General features: G+C 43.9%; 1 protein-coding gene across 3 annotated transcripts in view; it reads right to left on the bottom strand.

Annotated features, from left to right (window-relative positions):
• LOC307210401 (bMERB domain-containing protein 1-like) overlaps positions 1–17,500 on the bottom strand; it is a 33,907-nt gene that overhangs the window by 8,799 nt on the left and 7,608 nt on the right. The window contains exons 1-3 of one of the 3 annotated variants that reach the window (XM_079966296.1): positions 11,461–11,531; positions 11,184–11,392; positions 9,003–9,123 (exon numbers count right to left, since the gene is read on the bottom strand). In XM_079966296.1, the coding sequence (XP_079822422.1) occupies positions 9,003–9,123; positions 11,184–11,262 (200 nt within the window). In that variant the 5' untranslated portion in view covers positions 11,263–11,392; positions 11,461–11,531. Of the gene's footprint in view, positions 1–9,002; positions 9,124–11,183; positions 11,393–11,460; positions 11,547–17,500 lie in introns of those variants that run through there. The other 2 variants (XM_079966297.1, XM_079966298.1) reach the window with 2 other exon arrangements.

The raw sequence follows: 17,500 nt of genomic DNA, 5'->3' as shown, positions 1-17,500 counted from the left end.
TGTGTACTTGGAGCATACGGTGCTGACCTTTAAAGCCCTAAACAGTCTCAGCCCTGAAGGAGCGTCTCCACCTTCGCTCAGCCCAGACACCGAGGTCCTCCTCCAAGGGCCTTCTGGTGGTTTCCTCACTGTAAGAAGTGAAGTTACAGGGAACCAGGCAGAGGGCCTTCTCAGTAGTGGCAACTGCCCTGTGGTACACCCTCCCATCAGATGTCAAAGAAATAAACAGTTTTCTGACTTTTAGAAGACATCTGAAGGCAGCCCTGTATAGGGAAGTTTTAAATGTTTATGTTTTATTATGCTTTTATATTTGTTGAAAGCCACCCAGAGTGGCTGGGGGAACCCAGTCAGATGGGTGGGGTATAGCAACAACAACAGCACAAGGAAAAGTCCCAGAAACAGTATAGCAGCAACTCCTATAAGTAGTCCTTGTATGCCATGTCAGCTGTGTCTCATTGATCTAGTTCCCCTTAGTCCAGGGCATGGTCTGGGGGCATATGATGCAGTCACCATTGCTGCTGCTAAGCAGGTCTGGGTCTGGTCATTTTCTGGATGGGAGATCTTCTGGGAACCACTTTGTGTATGTCGTCTTGAGATGCTTGAAAGAAGAAAGGTGGGATATGATTGTACTGAAATAAACAGATGTATAATAAACTTTGCTGTGCAGTACTATCGTATTGTGGGTGCTCCAATATGAGCAGATAGAATTATATTATGTCTGCAGTGACTCAAAGAGCCATGTACAGTAAAGCAGAAATTAGGAGCTGTTCAACTGCATTGCAAGGAGATAGATACAATTTAAGAACTTGGATTCTTTTTTTTTAAATAACAACAACAACATTGGTATTTTACACCCATTTCATGCCTTATTTTTAAATTGAATGTGAATTACTAAGTAATTCTGTAATGATTTATGGAGACCCCTTGGCTTAAACAAATACATTTTATCTGACAACAAAAGAAAGCTGGCTAAAATTAATGAAATTTTATTATCTAATTGTCTTTACAGTGCCACAATAGAGATTTTTGTATTATCCATCAGCGAATTTGGGTTGGCTACCTTTTGTGTATGTCTGTGTAATTTTACTTCCTATAGCACATCCCTGCAGCAAAAGAATTATGTGCATAATATACACGGGTTACATTCATCAGAACAGTGCATCTAATTGCATTACATTATGTAACCATCCTGGCAATCTCTCTTTTTTTTCTTGAGTTTTCCATTTTTCACAGAGGTCTTTTGATGTGCTAATTAATCCACACAGCCTTGCTCAGCCTGTCTTTAAAAAGTGAAAAGAAAAATGGTCCTAAATGATGAGTGAAGACCCCACCTAGGTACCATTTGATTCCTAAACCCTTTGTAGCAGCTACTCTCATTATAATAATTCCCCCTTCCCTGCAGACATGAGGGCTAGAGGCATACTTCTGTATAGCAGGAAATCTCCAGGAGCACCAGATTCCACATTATGAACCATATTCCATTAAGAATGGCAGAATGCAGGCATGGCCAACTGACAACCTGTGGTCTAGGTCCAGCCTCCAATACAATTTTTCCTAACCCCGGAAGGACCGACCAATTTGAATCATAGTAAATTGACAACCTACAATTTCACATGTAAAGAAATCGGGGATGGGGGGTGGGATTAGGGAGAGTTGGTAAGATCACAATTCTATGCATGCTTTCTTGGAAGTAAGCCCCACTGAATGTAGTGGGGCTTTCCTCTGAGTAAACATGCATCAGAATGCACAGTAGGTTTTAAGCAACAGACATTTCCACATTTTGTTATATCTCTCTTTTTGCTGTTGAGACCTGAGAATATAGGATAGTCCTCCTTGGCTTAATGCGTTAGGACATGGGTAGGCAAACTAAGGCCCAGGGGCCAGATCCAGCCCAATTGCCTTCTAAATCCGGCCCACGGACGGTCCGGGAATCAGTGTGTTTTTACATGAGTAGAAAGTGTCCTTTTATTTAAAATGCATCTCTGGGTTATTTGTGGGGCCTGCCTGGTGTTTTTACATGAGTAGAATGTGTGCTTTTATTTAAAATGCATCTTGGGTTATATGTGGGGCATAGGAATTCATTCATTTCCCCCCCCCCCCAAAAAAAAAAAATAGTCCGGCCTCCCACAAGGTCTGAGGGACAGTGGACTGGGCGCCTGCTGAAAAAGTTTGCTGACCCCTGATTTAGAGTTCCTGCTCCCTTGCAGTTGACATCATCACTGTCATGGATGTATTGTTGGCTCAAAGTTTAACTAAAAGGCTGGCTATTCTGGAAGTATTGAGAAGTCAGTGCAGAGTGCCTACAACCTGCTGTACGGATTTCTGGGAAAATGCTTGCAAAGCAAACTGTTACGTCAAGGTCACAAATGTCTATCATCTTATATCGTGGATCTTTCCCTGCTGCAAATTCCATGGTGATTGCATTCAGGTTTTAATATCTGCTCCAGAAAACCAATTCCGCAGTTTTTACTTCCTAAAAGTTGAGCTTTTATTGTAGACTAGAAGGCCCTTGGAATTCCTTCTAACTCTACAATTCTAAGATTCTAATGAGTGAGAAAATGAAAAGTTAAAAAAACAAATATGAAAGGCCAGAAATGGACAGGCTGTTCCTCCACCTTTTACTTAAAGAGCCCCACTAAAGCAGGCCAGGGACCAATCTAGTTCAGCATCCTGTTCTCATAGTGGCCAACCAGATCCCTATGAGAGGCCTGCAAGCAGGATCTCGGCTCAACAGCACTCTCCTCCTCCTATAGTTTCCAGCACCTGGTATTCAGAAGTATACTACCACTGTCTGTGGAGGCAGAGCATAGCCCTCGTGCCTAGAGCCAGAGATAGCCTTATCCTCAGTGAATTTAGTGGATCATCTCTTAACATTGTCCCAGAGTTGGTAGTAATCCCAGTGTGGTGTAGTGGTTAAGGGCAATTGACTTGTAATCTGGTGAACCGGGTTCGCGTCTTCGCTCCTCCACATGCAGCTGCTGGGTGACCTTGGGCTAGTCACACTTCTTTGAAGTCTCTCAGCCCCACTCACCTCACAAAACGTTTGTTGTGGGGGAGGAGGAAGGGAAAGGAGAATGTTAGCCGCTTTGAGACTCCTTCGGGTAGTGATAAAGCAGGATATCAAATCCAAACTCCTCCTCCTCTTCTTGTGGCACTGGATTTCATAGTTTAATAATACACTGTGAGAAGAAGTACTGTCTTTTGCCTATTATGACTCTTCCAATGTTTAGCTTTATTGGATGCACCTGTGTTCTAGTATCATGAAAGAGGGAGAAGAGCTTTTCCACTTTCTTCATGCCAAGCTGCCGGCAGAACTCAGCAGGGCATTGGATAAGGCAGCTAAACCACCTACACAAACCCAAAGAATTGCTCTTTCAAAGCACAGCAACTGCTATTCCTCTTCTACTGCATGAGGAAAATATACAGGTATTTTGCTGCTATGTCAGAACTCTTGTTTTTGCATACATAATGAACTCATAGAGGCATATGATTTATTATTTTATGGGGGGGCTGGGGGGCACACTAAGCAGACAGAGGGAGCTATCCATGGTTCTGTCCTCTGACAGTTCTTAGAACAGGAATATCCAAAGTCTGTTTTGGGGGCCTAATCTGGCCTCTGTGGCAGTTTATTTGTTTATTTATTGGGGTCAAATCCTCAAAAAAGCTCAACAAGTTGAATGAATCATAAAAAAAGCTCAACCACTCTGGGGAAAATCGTAAAAAAATCTTGACAATTTTGGTTGGCCCCCACGCATGTTCACTTTATCAAATCTGGCCCTCTTTGGAAATAATTTGGTCACCCCTGCCTTTGAAGAACTGGGCATGGAATCTGATTGTAGCTCTTTCAGGCACTGCAACTCACCACTGAAAAACTATAAGGCCCTGTTCACACTTAATTTAGGTTTTGTGCTACCTACCATCTGTAGTTTGAAAGTAAAACCTAAATTGGCAAGATTGGACACCATTTAAAAATACACTCTGCTGCATAAACTTCTCTCACAAGCAATGCTTTCTGGGGGGTTGGGGGGAGCCTTTTTAGCATCCCTTGAATAAATATTCTAAACTTAAAACAATTTCCTTGCTAACTAAAAGACTATTTCACATATTGCCTAATCAGTCAGCTAGCTACCTCTTAAGCTGCTGTAGTGGAAGCAGCAAGTCTAATTATCTTCTGTACTCCCAGTCAGCAATCTGGCAGCTGCATTCTGGGTTAGTTGTAGTTTCCAAGTCACTTTCACAGGCTTATGATGTCTTTTTGCTGTTCACATGTTTCTGCCTTTTGCCAGTCATATCAAAATAAAGTGTCAGGAACATTTGTGCTTCTGTTTCACAGAAAACAGATCTGGCAGGGTGAGAAGGCACCTTAGCTCAGTGGTAGAACATCTGCTTTGCGTGCAGAAGGCTTGCAGGTGTAGCCGCTGGAATTTCCAGGTAAGGTTGGGAATATCCCCTATCTAAAACTCAAGAGCCACTGTTAGTGAAGAAAATATGGGTGGTCACTCAGTATAGGGCAGCTTCCTGTGTTTCTGGATAAAAATTGTGAAAGAAACACATATCAGAAACACTAGGAGCCTCATTGTTGCAACAGCTCCACTATAAAATAAGAGTTCTCCAAAATGTAATGCAGGCGTTGGCTTCTCAAATCTAACTCACAATCCTGAATATGGCAACCCATGACGCATATCCAGGCTCCAAATTAGACCCCACTTCAATACTCTGCTCTTATTTATGCTTATGCCACAGCTCCTTGAAGCAAAGAAACACACACACACACACACACACACACACACACACACACGTTCTAGCAGCCCCATGGCTGTTACCTTCCTCTGCAAGATATGCTACCATTTGAGCAACTAGCCAGGGGACATAGCCACCTGAGAAAGGAGAGTTTAGTCCCACAACACTGCCGCTCAGTTATACTGTTCCAAGAGTCCTGCTTCATGTAGACGAATATGAATAAAAAGAGCTTTTGGCCTTGGACAAAGCTCACATTGAAGGAGCCAAGGATCTATTGATGTACGTTTCCCCCCCTTAAGTAGGAGGACAAGGCTAGACCACTTTGAAGGGGATGCCTGGGCTAGAAGAGAGAATTGCATAGAGGTCATATCAAGAGTCACCAGTGTGGGTGGCTGCGTGGGAGAATTCATTAGATAATCAGCGGTACTTGGGAGAAAAAGGCAATTAGCAGCCAGCAAGTCTGCATCACAGCAGCAGTAGCAGCAACATTTGGTGAAGACTTTGGGCTAAGTCTATAACAACTCTGAAGTGGGCAGAGAGCAGCCCTTATATTTGTTTGGAAGGGAGTACCAAAACTGTCATTGGTGGGGTTTCTACCACCTTCTCTGTTCAGGTTAAGCCTTTCCCAACCCTAATGGCCTTCCAGATGTCTTGGACTATAACTCACATCATTCCAAGTTGCTGGAGCTGATGGGAGTTGTAGTCTACCTGGAGGGCACCGGTTGGGAATGGCTGCCCTAGGTATACTCATTGACCTGGCACTGCTTTTCAAAAGGCAGGTTGCCAGGAGACCTTTTCCCCCACTTTCAGCTAATGGGGAGAACTTTCCTTTTTCTACGTTGATTCACAGTTCTGTAACTTCCATGCTTGATTATGGCAATGCACACTAAACAGAGCTGCCCTTGAAGATGCTACAGAAGTTTCAGCCTAAGTGCAGTCCTTCTGACAGGTGTTGGAAGGCACAATCATTTCCAACCCACTATGTGTCAGGCCAGTTGCAAGGATTGTCAAATCACTTTTGGGTCCTGTTCAGGCTACACTTTAAAGCCATTGACTTGGTGTAGGAACATCATGCTCCAAAGACCATCTCTGGAGCCCACTTGCCTGCTGTGGTCCTGCCAGAAAGCTCTACTGTGTGCTGTTTTTACAGTAAGCTGCAACAGTAAGCCACCTTTTTGCTCTCTTTTCATAGTGAGCGCAAGACCGGTTCACTTCTGGTTGATGTTCTTCTATCCCTGGCTAGCTTAGATAGTTGGATTTTGTTGTTGCTACTGCTGTTTTCATCTATATACTTTTCATCTCTATGGAAGACTGGTGTGTGTGTGTGTGTATACACACACACACACACACACACACACACACACACACACACACGACATATGACTTCTAGGACAACCTGGTGCCCTGCAGATGATTCTGGACTACATCATCACCATCCCTGACCATTGGCCATGCCGGCTGGGGCTGATGGAAGCTGTTGTCCAACAGTGTATAGATGGTCACAGGTCCCTTTATCTGGTTTAAGAGCTAAGTCAATTTGGAGGTGGACAGATGAAAATAAATCTGGATCTAGGAAAAGGCTTTTGTCTGCCTTGCAAATTCCTGTCCCTGTAGATATCCTTCAGGGGCAAAAATTAGCCCTGCTCTGTGGAACCCACAGTCTATGCAGAGCAAACCTGCCTTGTGTGCTGGAGGGTGGATATTGACACCTGCAGCTTGGCTGCTTCTTTCACGGAGTGATTCAGAGCTTGGAGAAAACAAACAAAGGCTGCTGTAGCATGGAAATCAGAGCTATAGAAATTTCTCCCTCTTTCCACTGCCTTGAAAAAGTCAGCTTGCACTGCTGACTCAAGAAGGAAAAGGCCATGCTGTAACACGGCAAATGGGAGGGCTTTCCACCCCTAGGAGAGAGGCACGGTGTTGACATCGCAGTCAGGTTTAGGCTGATGTTGATGAATGATGACTCACCTCTGACTTCAGTTTTAGATCTCTCTCTATGTGTATACAGGCCGCAGAAACCTAGCAGTGCTATTCCTTGAAAGCCCAGGGCTGCTAAACCTGCAATGCAGACATATTTGGGGGTGCTTCTTCTCTAACAGCCCCTGTTTGGGGTTCATTGCAACACCAAGAATATGCTTTCTGTTGGACAGGAACCAGAAGAAGTGGTAGAGCATCTGGTTTGCATACAGGAGGTCCTCGGTTCAATCCCCAGCGTCTCCAAGTCAAACCAGAAAAGACCTTTGCCTCAAACTCTGGATAGCCACTGCCAAGCCCTGAGCAAAAGGGACCAATGATCTGGCTCAGGCAGTTTCCTGGGATCCAGAATAATGCTGCATAAAGGACAATGGATGCATCCCTGGGGTCCTTATTGCACTTCCCTTTGGCTGAGTCTGAAATATATGCCAGGATGCATCACGTAAAAATGAGATGCATTTGTCAAGGGGGTTTCTTAGGAGGATTGCACAGTTCCACTAAAGCAGCCACATCCTCCAGGCATTGCCAGACCACACCTCCCACCCTTTCCTGACAAACCCTTTCCTGGGTGGGGCTGATGGGAACTGGAGTCCCACAACATCTGGAGGGTCACAGGTTAGCCAGCCCTGTGTTCAAGGTACATCCAAAGATCCATGGATGCCCCAAGGGATACATAGGTTCCTAACAGCAGCCCAGCCTTTCATGAGGACCAATCTCTATGGCATTGGGATGAGTACAGCTGGATCACAGAAGCTTTGCTTAGCTGAGTCATTCTTAGCTGCAGAAGGGCTGGCACAGATTAGGCTAGCTACAGTCAGTCTCTGCAGTACCAGATGCTGGAAGTCATCAAAGGGAAGATGAGTTTCTTTTTGCATTTTCTAAATAGCGCGATGCTACATCTCATTCTCATTGACATGGCAGGGGCAAGGGCTGTGGTAGGCTCAGGATTGAGAAGAAAAATCGTACCATAAGATGTGTCACCGGTTGCTAGCTTGGGTGGCTTTTCAAAGGATTACACACTTATTGTTTATTTTCCTTACAAGAGCATCCTGCCTTTCTTCCATAATGGAACCCAAAGCAGCATACATGAGGTTCCCAGGCTGCCTCCTGTCCAGGCACTGATCAGATCTTCAAGGTGGTGGCCCCTTGAGCCTTTGGACCATATACAGTGTCAATGACTATTGGCTGTGACAGTAAAACCAAATTTCTATGTTCAGGAACAGTGTGCTACACCCTTTACCTCCCAACCCAATTCAGCAGGGAGATATATATATATATATATATATATAGAGAGAGAGAGAGAGAGAGAGAGAGAGGGAGGGAGGGAGGGAGGGAGAGAGAGAGATGGGGGTGGGGTGGAGATGACTATACTGTGCTGGCTGGGGCTGATGGGAGTTGCAGTCCAACAATGTCTGAATAAACACAAGTTCCCCACTCTTGGTGCATCTATGAATAGTCAGGAGGAGCTCCTGAATTTTTAACCCATAGCTCTCTCCTGACCTGGTTTTACCTCAGCGAGATAACAATGTCCTGTGATACCAGATTAGTCCAGGAAATGTTTTCATGGTCATGCAGTAGTCCCTTTCCATTGATTCAAACATGGAGAAATTGTGAAGTGGCTGCTGTACAGATTCTGTGTACAGCGTGTACATGTGTACAACTTCTGCACATGTAGGCTTGGTGAAGAGGTTTAGGTGAAGAGGCTGGAGGCAGCCCACCTCATATTTTCACTATCCCCAGACACAGAACTTAGTCGGCAGCATTGGGCTAATAACACATCCTATACAGCAGCTCTTTTCAAAACACCCATGCTCCCATGAGCTGCTTCCCAATCAGCTGTCTGCTGAGAAACCCTTGCACGCTTCAGGGAGGGGGGGTGATGTTCCATGATGCAGAGGGCCAGACTGGCTATTTGACCTTTCCTGAAGTTGGCATATGCAGCTTGAGAAAACATGGGATTCCGCCCACCCAGGCAGGCTGAAAGAGAGGCCTGATACTCTTGTGGACTCTTCTCACTGAGTTAAGTCTACATCCTTTCAAAGGGAGCATTATCAGACTCCAGGGCCATTAGAAAATGAGAGAGACTGAATTGTGAACTCAAAGCAGAGAGAGGGAAACTGAGCAGATCTAGACACAGAGAGAGAGAGAGATGAAGAGGAGCACCCAGGACCAGCTGCCTCTTGCCTCCTTATAGGTGGTGGAAAGAGAAAGGATCCTGCCCACGGAGACTTTGCACCTTGCTGAGTGCCCTCCCATGGGCATCCTGCTCTCCTAGTTTCCCAACTCACATGTATCTGAGCTCCGACTCCCTCCGCACCAGAACTTCCCGGATCCTCTCAATTTTGAAGAGCTCCCCTTCAATGTCATCAATGGTTGTTGTGGAGTCGGCCATAGACACTATCTCATCCTCTGAGGGCAAAAGGGAAAAGGAACTCAGTTAGCAGATGGGATAGAGGTGGACAGGAAAGCAAGCAATGCCATCAGTGATTGGACTGGAATCGCTTCCAATTAATGGCCACATGGCTAAGAGGTTCTGATTTCTGTCAGGCTGCCTTATATGGCCTATGTGGGACCTGTGCACCTCCCCAACACTGTTGGACTCCGACTCCCATCAGCCTCAGCCAGCAAAGCCGAGGATGAGGCATGATGAGGCATGATGGGAGTTGTGGTCCAACAACCTCTGGAGAGCCACAGTTCAGTCTCATATCATTGCCTTCAACAGGATCTAAGAGCAGCTGATAAAATGGCATGAAAATATCACTGAGGAAATGGAGGGGGGACTGCAGAGAATTAATTCCATATTTGGCAGCTGCTCCTCAGCTACACCTTCCAAACTCCCCTGAGGCAGACATATTTCTTTCACAGCAATGCCTGGGGGGCTCATTTCTCTTTATACCTCTAGAGAAGCACATTTCCCCTCCTATCTTCTTGACATAGTTGTCAAGAGTCTGGCAGCAATTTCAGAGCCTGAACTCTTATACTAAGATTACAGGGAATGTGCTCTTCTTAGCTTTTTTATTATAATCCCTTGTGGAATCTCTGAAACGAAACCAGTATTGCTGGAGACCGAATTATCTGTGCATGCCTTTTCCTTTCCCCGTAGGGGGAATGGCACTGTGCTATTATTATTGTGTCAAAGGTCCAAATAACAAAAGCTTCTGCTCTAGAGAAGACCCACCAGGGAGTAGCAGTTAGGACTGGCCTGCCATTTTGACTATGGAAGGAGAGAGGTTCTCTTGGTTAAAAAGTTGCTCTCTCACCTACATCAAGCAAAGAACTCAAGCAAGAAGATTTCCGCGCAGGGAGAGTAGGCGTCAAACAACTTCTTTGCTGGAAGAGGTTCAAGAAACGCCCACTGACGGATTCTGCAAGCGACTGAACGGCCACGGAGCGAAGGGCTGTCAGCCGAGGCAAGGTTAACCAGGCGATCTAACCAGCCGTAATGGCAACTTACGCACAAGTAACCCCTTATAACCATTACACTTGGTTTGGGCAGCAGGTCAAATGTGCTATTCTCCTGATGGCAATATGCTTCTGTGTATCATATATATACATAATAAACACCCACCCACCAGCAGGGGCTGAAGGGGAAGGAACTGCAGCATCCTTGTCCTGCATGCTGCTTTAGCCACTAGTCTACACTGTACCGAGGATCTGATAAAGGCATTTGTATTGGTAAGGTGCGGCTGCTTCTCTAAGCAACAGAAGGAGATAGCTGAATTCTTGAATGGGGAGTTTTGGCAATAACTCCTTCCTGCCTGTCGCTTGCCCGGTTATGCCCATTCACAAAAATGGGGAACTGACACAGATGGTATATAGCTGAGTAGAGAAGGAGTAAATCCTTACCTGGTGCCTTCATGGGGTATTGCTAAAAGCCATCAATTAACCTCAATCCCCCTCAGCTTCACCCTTGGGGACGTGGCCTTTCCTGGAAACCGCAAATCATGTGCATTTCTCATTTTGGCCAGTTCTGTAATGCCCACACATGCACTGAGGCATCCCCCAAGCTAGTAGAGTGCGCCCAGCAGTCAAACTCCATCCATGCCAGAGGCTCTTTTTGTGAATGAACAGAGACTAGAGCGTCTGGTCCTCAGCCAGGTTTCTCTACTCATATTTTCCCCACTGCCTGCCGCTACTCAATGCAAACTTGCTCCATTTGCACTGCCAGTGAGACAGACAGGTGGGGTCTCATTCATATATATATATAATAACAATAATAGCATCACCAGGAGTGGGGGTTTTAGGGGGTGGGATGTGAACAAGACATCCATCTCCATCTCCACTGCTGCGAAACTTTCAAGGAAGACAGAAAATAGCAGACACCCAGCCGGCAAATGTTATACTGGCACACATACACAAACATCATGCAGATCTGCAAGGATTTAAGCCCCACTTCAGGGGGTGCAGTGAGTAACAGGGAGGGAGTTGGTACTTCGCTGCTGTGCCCCAGGTGTGCAAACTAATCTCACCTTTGCCTGCATCTGCTGCTTTCCACTTGGTTGACTCCAGGGATCCGTACTGGGTGGATGCCTTGGTTTCTTTCTCCATCCTTGCCTCTCGCTTGTGGGATGCTTTCCCCCCTCTAATCTTTTTTTCTTTGTTTGTTTAAATGAGCATAATTCCTTAGGGAGAAGGACTTCTAAAGAGCACACGTTGCAGGGAAGTCAGAGCCCATCCTCTGGAAAAGGAATGATTAAATAGAGAAACAAAATCAAAGGAGCACAGAATACCAGCCAAGCCTGGTACCTGCCCAGCAGCTGCTGCCTGCTAGTTCCACACCGAGATGCTTTAGCACAGCTGCCGAAAGATGAAATAGAATCAGAGGCTGCAGGAGACTAGATGTGGCTCTGTTATGACACCAAGAGCCGCCCTCTGGTGGAAATAAGGGCAAACTACTCATCAGAAAGGGGGACGCAGGTGGCGCTGTGGGTTAAAGCCTCAGCGCCTAGGACTTGCCGATCGAAAGGTCGGCGGTTCGAATGCCTGCGGCGGGGTGCGCTCCCGCTGCTCGGTCCCAGCGCCTGCCAACCTAGCAGTTCGAAAGCACCTCCGGGTGCAAGTAGATAAATAGGGACCGCTTACCAGCGGGAAGGTAAATGGCGTTTCCGTGTGCGACTCTGGCTCGCACATGTCAGCGATGTCACGCTGGCCATGTGACCCGGAAGTGTCTCCGGACAGCGCTGGCCCCTGGCCTCTTAAGTGAGATGGGCGCACAACCCCAGAGTCTGTCAAGACTGGCCCGTATGGGCAGGGGTACCTTTACCTTTACCTTACTCATCAGAAAAACACAAGATGTGATAGGCACCAACTTAGATGGCTTTAAAAGGGGTGAGATGAATGTTGTGTCAGTGGGAAAACGTATATTGGGCAGCACTGAGGACTTTTTTTCAGGAGGAAAGAAGGGTACTACTTTTTAAAGCAAATGAATGAAATTAAGCCCAATGTTATGAGTGTGGGAATGTTCAGGCAGGCAGGAGAGGATATATTGTTTAATTATATCCATCCCAACTAGTTAACACTAGTTCTGTAATTTAGCAGAGTAACATTCTTCTTTCTAACTTGTACAGCAGATAACGTCTTTGCCAGGCTCGTTTAAGCCTCTAAAATAAGTTTCCTGGTATTTCCCTTTTATTCCCTCATAAAAGATTAGACACGACACAGTCTTGTATAAAAGTATAAAAGAGTTTATTCACACACATTCTATTCACAGATGGATCCCAGAAGGCAGACATAAGCTATACACCTGGAATCTATCCCATAAGGAGATAGCTCCTTTGTCCTCTCTTGGCTGCAAGCCAAGAGAGCATCTCAGGCTAAGAAGATGTTGCTTCTTCGAGGAATGGAGTCAGAGAGAGAGATGTCTGCATCCCCTGTGCTGTTTTGTTACCTGCATAGGTGAGGTCACGCCCATCTCTGGTCACATATAGAGGAAGTCTGTCCCAGCCCAGGAGGAAACAGGAAGTTCCAACTGGCTGGTCCAGACACCCCCTTTTATGTCCACTCTAGAAATGTTGTATTTGACTGCTCTGTGTTTCACATCCCACAATGAGGACATTAATAAGCAAACCATTCAACAGGCACTTTGAGTACAGGGCTTTAGAAGTGGTTCTTTAAAATCAAGGCAGCTAAGACACAAATGTTTCATTTAGCCATGGAGCTTCTAAAATGACCTTCTTGTAAATAGATTCCAGAGTAGTTTACAAACATTAAATAATCAATCAGTAAAACACAATTAAAATTATAAATCCTACACCAACATTTCTAAAAACCCTCACAGATGAAGCAATAAAACAACCCAAATTTGTGGAAGAAAAGGCTATATATGCCCATGGCTGGGAATCTTGAGAGTGAGAGTGACATTGCCTCTTGCGGGCTTCTCATAGGCATCTGGCCAGTGTCAGAATAAGATACTGGACTAGTCAGGTGTTTGGTCTGATCCTGCAGGCATCTTCTTATGCTTCTGAGTAAACTTAGCTGACTGGCACTTTTCAAACGGATCCCTGATCTAAGTTGCAATTTGGCTGTGTTCGAAACCTTCCTCTAAATACCATGGAGCAAAGTATCAGATAAGTTACAGACTCATTTGTGTTTTTTATACCCTCTATTCATCTCTTCCGCATCTCACCGAGGAAGAAGGTAGCAAAAATTCTCTCTTCCTCTGACAACACTTCTATAAGCTCAGTCTCCAAAATGAATGCACCTTTGCTTTTGGGTTGCTTTCTTCAGGCCAGGTTCCTCCTGCAGCTTTATTAGCTGCATAATAAGTAGGAATTCAATAGGTGAGGCTTTTGTCATCACAACACCTGGCCTCCTACCCCAAACCATCAGCCTTCTTGTGTCTGTTGCCCTACTTCCAGCTACCACAGCAACTGGCTTAAATCTCTCTTCCCTTTGGCTTTCTTCTAATGCGACATTGATGGAAACAACGAATAGTCGAGTTTCATCTTCCTCTTTTATTTGTACAGTACTTCCTTTGAGTGCAACTTGTAATGACTCACCTGCCATGAAATATGCAAGTGAAGAGCTATTTACATTGATTGAGAGGTATTACGGATTTCTGCTTTTTACCAAAGCCCTGCAAGTTCCTTTATTTAATGCCTCAAAAGTATTTAGTCATTAGAATGTAAGAGCCTCACTAAATCAGATCAAATATCTATTTTGTCCAGCTTCCTGTATCCCACAATGGCACAACAGAAGCCTCCGGGAAGCCCAGCATTTTTACTACTTGAAATGTCCTAGTTACTCAGTCATGTGGCTTTCTGAAGTTGCTTTGCAGACAGATTGGAGTAGGAGAGGGAGTGTCCATTGTCTTCCTTGTTGATAGTAGGCTGTCTAGACTAGTACTGTCTAGACTACATGATAGTAGGCTGTCTAGACTACATGCCTACCTAGACTTGAACATACAGCATCCTGAATTACAGATACAGCATAGTGTGTCAACTATTAGCGTACACACTGTGGTTTCTTTCTTGTTACAACCACTCATTCACGGGGCCTTGAGAGCTTGTTTGAATGTGTATGTGTGTTCACTTTAACACTGGACTTCCTTAGACACTGTTTGTTGAAATTCCACCCTCTTGGGTCCACCTTTCCACCAGTTCCACAAGAGGTTCTGCCACGTAATTGCTGCTACAAAGTCTTGATTTTCATGTGGCTGGGGAAACCCAGCCAGATGGGTGGGTTATAAATAATAAATGATGATGATGATGATGTGGTTCAAGCATATGGATAGAGGTGTAGACATTTTCAACCTCAAAATGCTTGTCCCAAATCAAAGGCCCCTGAGTAAAGTTAGAAGTCATGGGATAAGAAGGCTCAGAGATTATTGAGACAACAGGCTTTTGAGTGACTCTCAGAGTTAACTAAGAGCAGAGTTCAAATGCAGCACAGCAACTTTAAATCTTTCCAGAGGGCTTGGTGAAATTCTGGTGACAAAGCACACCAATGCACATTGACATAGGCCCCTCAAGCAAACAGAAATGCTGACATGCATTTAGATTCCTACGCAAAAGGTAGTGTAAGCCAGGATAGGTCTGGATGCTCTAGTTGCAGAGAGGCAGCAAATTGTAAAGAGTCATCAAATCAGTCTGTTTCTAAATAAATGTCAAAACAATATCCTCCCTATAAATCCAGCTATTTAGTTTTAAAAACCAAACACAGCTGACCATACTGGGGAGAAATGCCACTTTCTGGCCTATGGGTAGTGGATTTAAAAATATTTGACTTCATGTTTTCATGAGCTAGCCTTTTGAACATCTTCCTCCTGAGCACAATGTCCTCAGATGCTGTATCATTTTTTGGTGCGAATGCAGACTACTTGTCAAACAGTAGGAAGATATGCCAAGCTCCATAGAGAAACATATTGGCTGTTTCCTGTTAAAGTAGAAACACCTGCAAGCTTATTATTGCATCTTAATTACATACATAAAAGCTAGGAGGCTCAGCCAATGAAAGTGACTCATCTCACTAAATGAAGCATCACACGGAGCTCTCAATGTGTGTCATCTCAGATTTGTTTGGACTGCTCAACTTTGCATGGAAAGAGCACGGAGCAATGTTTAAATTAAGAAGATATTTGAAGGCTAAAGAGGCAGTTCCCTTTCCTGGAATGAATATAACCAAAAGCAAAAATGAAGGTATGTATAGCAACTTTTAGAGATTTATTCCAGGCAATTTACAAGTATGGGAATTTAAACTCATAATATTTGTGAGAGCTAGGCCTGAGTTTATGAGTCTGTAGATTACTGAGTATGCTGTCAGTATCAAACAAAAGGTGCTGGGCAGAACTGGTAGAAGCAAATAAGAAAGTTCAATTCACAAGAAAATTTCTCTTATGCACTTGACATATTTCTCATACAAACCAGGTAAATATTTGCTTTTGACTTCCGTATCAATCAATATTTATTCATATCTCATATTAGCAGCAAAAATATATCAATGCCTTCAGTTTATCAGGAAACATAAGGAACCCCAACGATCTATAAAAGAAAGCCAAATTCCTAATCGTTGCATTATCAAGTAGTAATATTTCCTCACGAATAGCCAAGACAAAATTCAATTCCAGTGGTTCTCATTACAACAGGCATTTTACATACTGGAAAAATGAAGAGCAGTATTATAATATAGTAGCAAAATAAATGAAGTTACTTGAATAGAAGATCAACACATGCTCCATCAAAGAGATTCAGTTTTTGAATTGCCTCATAATGTATTGATGGGGGCGGGGAGAGATGAAGAAATTACACAGCTGCTTTTAAAACAAAATTTCGTGCATGCACACGAAAGCTCATACCAATGACAAACTTAGTTGGTCTCTAAGGTGCTACTGGAAGGAATTTTTTTATTTTGTTTCGACTATGGCAGACCTGTAACTAGCTGCTTTTAGTTATCTGACAGAAAAGGGCAAAATGAGACCAATTTTCTAAAAGCTAAGTAAACGCTACTTAAAGCATAGCTGTCAACTTTTCCCTTTTCTTGTGAGGAATTATAAAACATGAATTTTTATGCCTTAAACATACCAGATCTCAAACTTGACTGTAAATTCCTCACTGAATGTCTTTTGTGAGAATGTTTGCCGATTATGCTGAATCTTTTGAAGAACCTGGAATGAGTTGCACATAACAAATACACAGAAATCAAAAATTTCTCTCAGCTTATACTCCTGTCAATGCATCTCTTTGGAGAGATGGCACTGAGGCATTCTGTGAGACTGTATGCATGTCACAGAAAATTTGAATTCCTGCAAGAAATCACATCCAGTGGAAATAATTGCAAGTCTTCTAAACAACACATTCAGCCTTATCAAGTTACAACCAACACCTAGTGCTTGGAAAAGGTTTCCGGAGAAGGCAAACACTGAGAGGTGTTACAGAAGGCAATTTCTATGGTTACAAAGATAAAAGCATGTCTTGGTAGAAGGTGATGCAATCAGCACACCATATTATATGTTATTTGACCTGAACTCTAAAAACATTCAACAGAGGTTGCAATTTTGCAATTTGGAATGAAAACCAAACACACACAGCTTAGTTTCCAGATACCAGGCAGTTTGAAAAGATGGCAATTAAAAATGTTTATTTACTTGCAAACCTAACTAAAATAATTATGGGATACCGAGATTAAAACAAAACTGAACTAGACTCCTGTGATCAATGCACAAGAGCAGAATAAATTCACAAGATCAGGTAGCACATTGATACTATAACATATTAGAAGGTGGATGAAGAAATCTCCATGTGGAAGAAGAAAAATGGGTGGGTTTACAGTAAAGATAGCCTTAACGTTTTACACAGGAAGGCACTGCTTTGAAAGCATGTTTGCTGCCCTGAAAACATATGTTGGAACAAGCTCTAGAAGAGATGGTTCTACATATTTCCAAGGCATTGAGGAAAAGCCAGAGACTTATGGTTTGACTGCTGACTGGCTAATGCCTGTGCTATCATCAACAAGATGGAATAGTAAAGCACCCCACAGCATGTTAAACTTTATGGCTGGGTTAGGTCAGAATGTTTGTTGCTTTTATCATGTGGTAAAATTCTGCTTTCCCTCAAAGCTAGTGGCACAATCTAGCCAAACTTTAGCTTTTTATGTCCTGCTGGCTTCACAGAAGAATTAAACATGTGCTGTGCAGTGCAATTCTTCTATTTATGCATGTGTGCTCAAGACGTCCCACTGAGTTCGGTGAGGCTTACTTGCAGGAAAATGTGCATATGATTACATCATTATCTTTAAAAAGTAATTCAATAGGTCTTAAAATGCTGTTGCGACTGGATCATTCTCTAGGATT

Source organism: Podarcis cretensis (genome assembly GCF_951804945.1).
Source record: "Podarcis cretensis genome assembly, chromosome: 2".
Lineage (NCBI taxonomy): Eukaryota > Metazoa > Chordata > Lepidosauria > Squamata > Lacertidae > Podarcis > Podarcis cretensis.
This window is presented reverse-complemented; position numbering and strand designations above follow the sequence as displayed.